This window comes from Capra hircus, chromosome 6, assembly GCF_001704415.2.
Source record: "Capra hircus breed San Clemente chromosome 6, ASM170441v1, whole genome shotgun sequence".
NCBI lineage: Eukaryota > Metazoa > Chordata > Mammalia > Artiodactyla > Bovidae > Capra > Capra hircus.
The window spans coordinates 115,340,521-115,343,458 of record NC_030813.1 but is presented as its reverse complement, the minus strand read 5'-3'; the positions used below and the strand labels follow the sequence as shown (position 1 = coordinate 115,343,458).

Sequence of the window (2,938 nt, the reverse complement as noted above, 5' to 3'; positions counted from 1 at the left end):
CGAGGAGCGGGGGCCCGCGCCCCGGCGCGCCGAGCCCTAGCCGGCCGGATGGGAGGCGGAGCGCCCGGGCCGCCGCCGCCGCCGCCTGCAGCCTGCGCCCCAGCCGGGCGCCGGGGCTGCGGGGCCGCCCGGGCACGCCCGTTCGGGCGCCGAGTCGCTGCGGGCTCGCGGCCCGGGCGCTCCCCGTGAGCCCGGCCGAGGGCGGGGCCGCGCGAGGACCCCGGGACCTGCCCCCTCCCCCTCGCCGCCGCGTCGCCGCTCGCTCCGGGCGCCTCCTGCTCTGCACTTACGCGTGCGGCGGCGGCGGCGGCGGCGGCGGCGGCTGGGAGCCGGGCAGCCACGCTCTCCGGCGCGCCGCTCGCCAGCCGGGCCGCCACGGCCGAGGGTCGGCTGCGGGGCGCCGCGGTCCCCGGCGGGCGCGCCCTAGGCGCAGGCGGCTATGCGGGCTCCGACCCGGGCTGGGGGGCGCCCGAGCTGCCGCGGCTGCGCCCCGGCTCCAGGCGGGACCGCGTAGCTTGCGGGAGGACCATGGCGTCCCCGGCGCTGGCGGCGGCGCTGGCGGCGGCGGCAGCGGCGGGCCCCAACGCGAGCGGCGCCGGCGACGGGGGCAGCGGCAGGGTCGCCAACGGCTCGGGGGCGCCCTGGGGACCGCCCCCGGGCCAGTACTCGGCGGGCGCCGTGGCGGGGCTGGCGGCCGTGGTGGGCTTCCTCATCGTCTTCACCGTGGTGGGCAACGTGCTGGTGGTGATCGCCGTGCTGACCAGCCGCGCGCTGCGTGCGCCGCAGAACCTCTTCCTGGTGTCGCTGGCCTCCGCTGACATCCTGGTGGCCACACTGGTCATGCCCTTCTCGCTGGCCAACGAGCTCATGGCCTACTGGTACTTCGGGCAGGTGTGGTGCGGCGTGTACCTGGCGCTAGACGTCCTCTTCTGCACCTCGTCCATCGTGCACTTGTGCGCCATCAGCCTGGACCGCTACTGGTCCGTGACCCAGGCCGTCGAGTACAACCTGAAGCGCACGCCGCGCCGCGTCAAGGCCACCATCGTGGCAGTGTGGCTCATCTCGGCCGTTATCTCCTTCCCGCCGCTAGTCTCGCTCTACCGCCGGCCCGACGGCGCCGCCTACCCGCAGTGTGGCCTCAACGACGAGACCTGGTACATCCTGTCCTCCTGCATCGGCTCCTTCTTCGCTCCCTGCCTCATCATGGGCCTGGTCTACGCGCGCATCTACCGGGTGGCCAAGCTGCGTACGCGCACGCTCAGCGAGAAGCGCGAGCCCGCGGGCCCCGACGGCGCGTCCCCGACCACGGAGAACGGGCTGGGCGCCGGCGAGAACGGGCACTGCGTGCCCGCGCGCCGCCCGCGCGCCGACGTGGAGCCCGAGGACAGCAGCGCGGCGGCCGAGAGACGGCGGCGCCGGGGCGCGCTGCGGCGGGGCGGGCGGCGGCGTGGGGCTGGCGAGGGGGCCGCGGACGCCGAGGGCACGGGCCCCGGGACGGTGACGGCCGAGCCGGGCGCGCTGGCCGCCGCGAGGTCCCCGGGCCCCGGCGGGCGCCTGTCCCGCGCCAGCTCGCGCTCCGTCGAGTTCTTCCTGTCTCGCCGGCGCCGGGCGCGCAGCAGCGTGTGCCGCCGCAAGGTGGCCCAGGCGCGCGAGAAGCGCTTCACCTTCGTGCTGGCGGTGGTCATGGGCGTGTTCGTGCTCTGCTGGTTCCCCTTCTTCTTCAGCTACAGCCTGTACGGCATCTGCCGCGAGGCCTGCCAGGTGCCCGGCCCGCTCTTCAAGTTCTTCTTCTGGATCGGCTACTGCAACAGCTCGCTGAACCCGGTCATCTACACCGTCTTCAACCAGGACTTCCGGCGCTCTTTCAAGCACATCCTCTTCCGACGGAGGAGAAGGGGCTTCAGGCAGTGACCCGCGCGCCCTGACCCGGCGCGGACACCCTGGACAGCTCCCGGCGGAGGCGGGCAAAGCCGGCCTCCCAGGGACCCAAGGATGGATTTGCCTTCGGGGTGCAGGGGTGGGTACACAGCGCCCAGCGAGAGCCCAGAGACTGCAGGGCCCCCGGGGAGGGGGGAAGGAGAGAGGGGAGACCCCTCTGCCTTCCTGTCTCAGCAAGGGGCTGCTTCTGGGGCTCGAGGCCTGGATCCAGCTCTCCGGAGGGCTCCCCCCCCCCGCCCAGGTGTGGTAGTGGGGCCCGGTCGTAGAGCCCAGTGGTACTGTTTATCCTCCCAAATTGACGAGAAAGGAGCCTGCCCCGCCCCCAACACATGCCGCCCTACCCTCCTCTCCACCTCTGAGCAAGGGCTGACCTCCCAGGACCTCCGTGGGTGGATTTCCAGGGGTGGGGGTGGGGGAGGAAGCAAGGCACCGGGAATCTTTGGTTACCCAAAGTATTTAAATGTTTGCCAAAAACGACTGACAGCCACAACCACCAAACTCTTTTTCTAAATAAACCTTTGTAATCTAAATGGTGGGTGCCATAGTCAGTCCCTCAGCCCGGGGGGTGGGGCGCCTTCCAGACCCGCACCCGACCAGATCCCCCCACCTCCTGCCTTCTCCTGCATCAGGTGGCGGGGTGGGGGAGGGGGTGGTGCGCGGGGTATTTGTTTAAACGTAAGTGTCTTACAGATGTCCAAAGCATATGCTCAAAATGGTTGTGTTGCTACTGGCCCAGAGACCAAGGAAATCAAGAGACCCCAGGTTAACTGTATATACAGATGCTGGAGGGCTGTTCTCCATCCGTACCCACCCTCCTCTGAATCTCGGCTTCCCTTAGTGCAGCCAGACTCACCCCCTTGCCCAGGCCTCACCAGCCCCCAGGGAGTCCGGGCTCACCCACGCTAAGGCTTGAGGAGGGGCAGCCAGAAGAGAGGAAAGGGTCAGAGAGGGTCTCCCCTCAGCTCTTCCAGCCCTCCGCACAGAGCCTGGGAGCGCCGGG

The 2,938-nt window shown here is 70.9% G+C and overlaps 1 protein-coding gene across 1 annotated transcript; it reads left to right on the top strand.

The window, feature by feature from the left end:
* ADRA2C (adrenoceptor alpha 2C) lies at positions 497-2,468 on the top strand. The gene has a single exon (XM_013964836.2). It carries the CDS (start codon positions 529-531, stop codon positions 1,909-1,911), a length of 1,383 nt encoding a protein of 460 aa, XP_013820290.2. The 5' UTR covers positions 497-528; the 3' UTR covers positions 1,912-2,468.

Excerpts from the sequence above, each read along its gene's own strand:
- ADRA2C (XM_013964836.2), top strand. The coding sequence starts at position 529 with ATGGCGTCCCCGGCGCTGGCGGCGGCGCTGGCGGCGGCGGCAGCGGCG.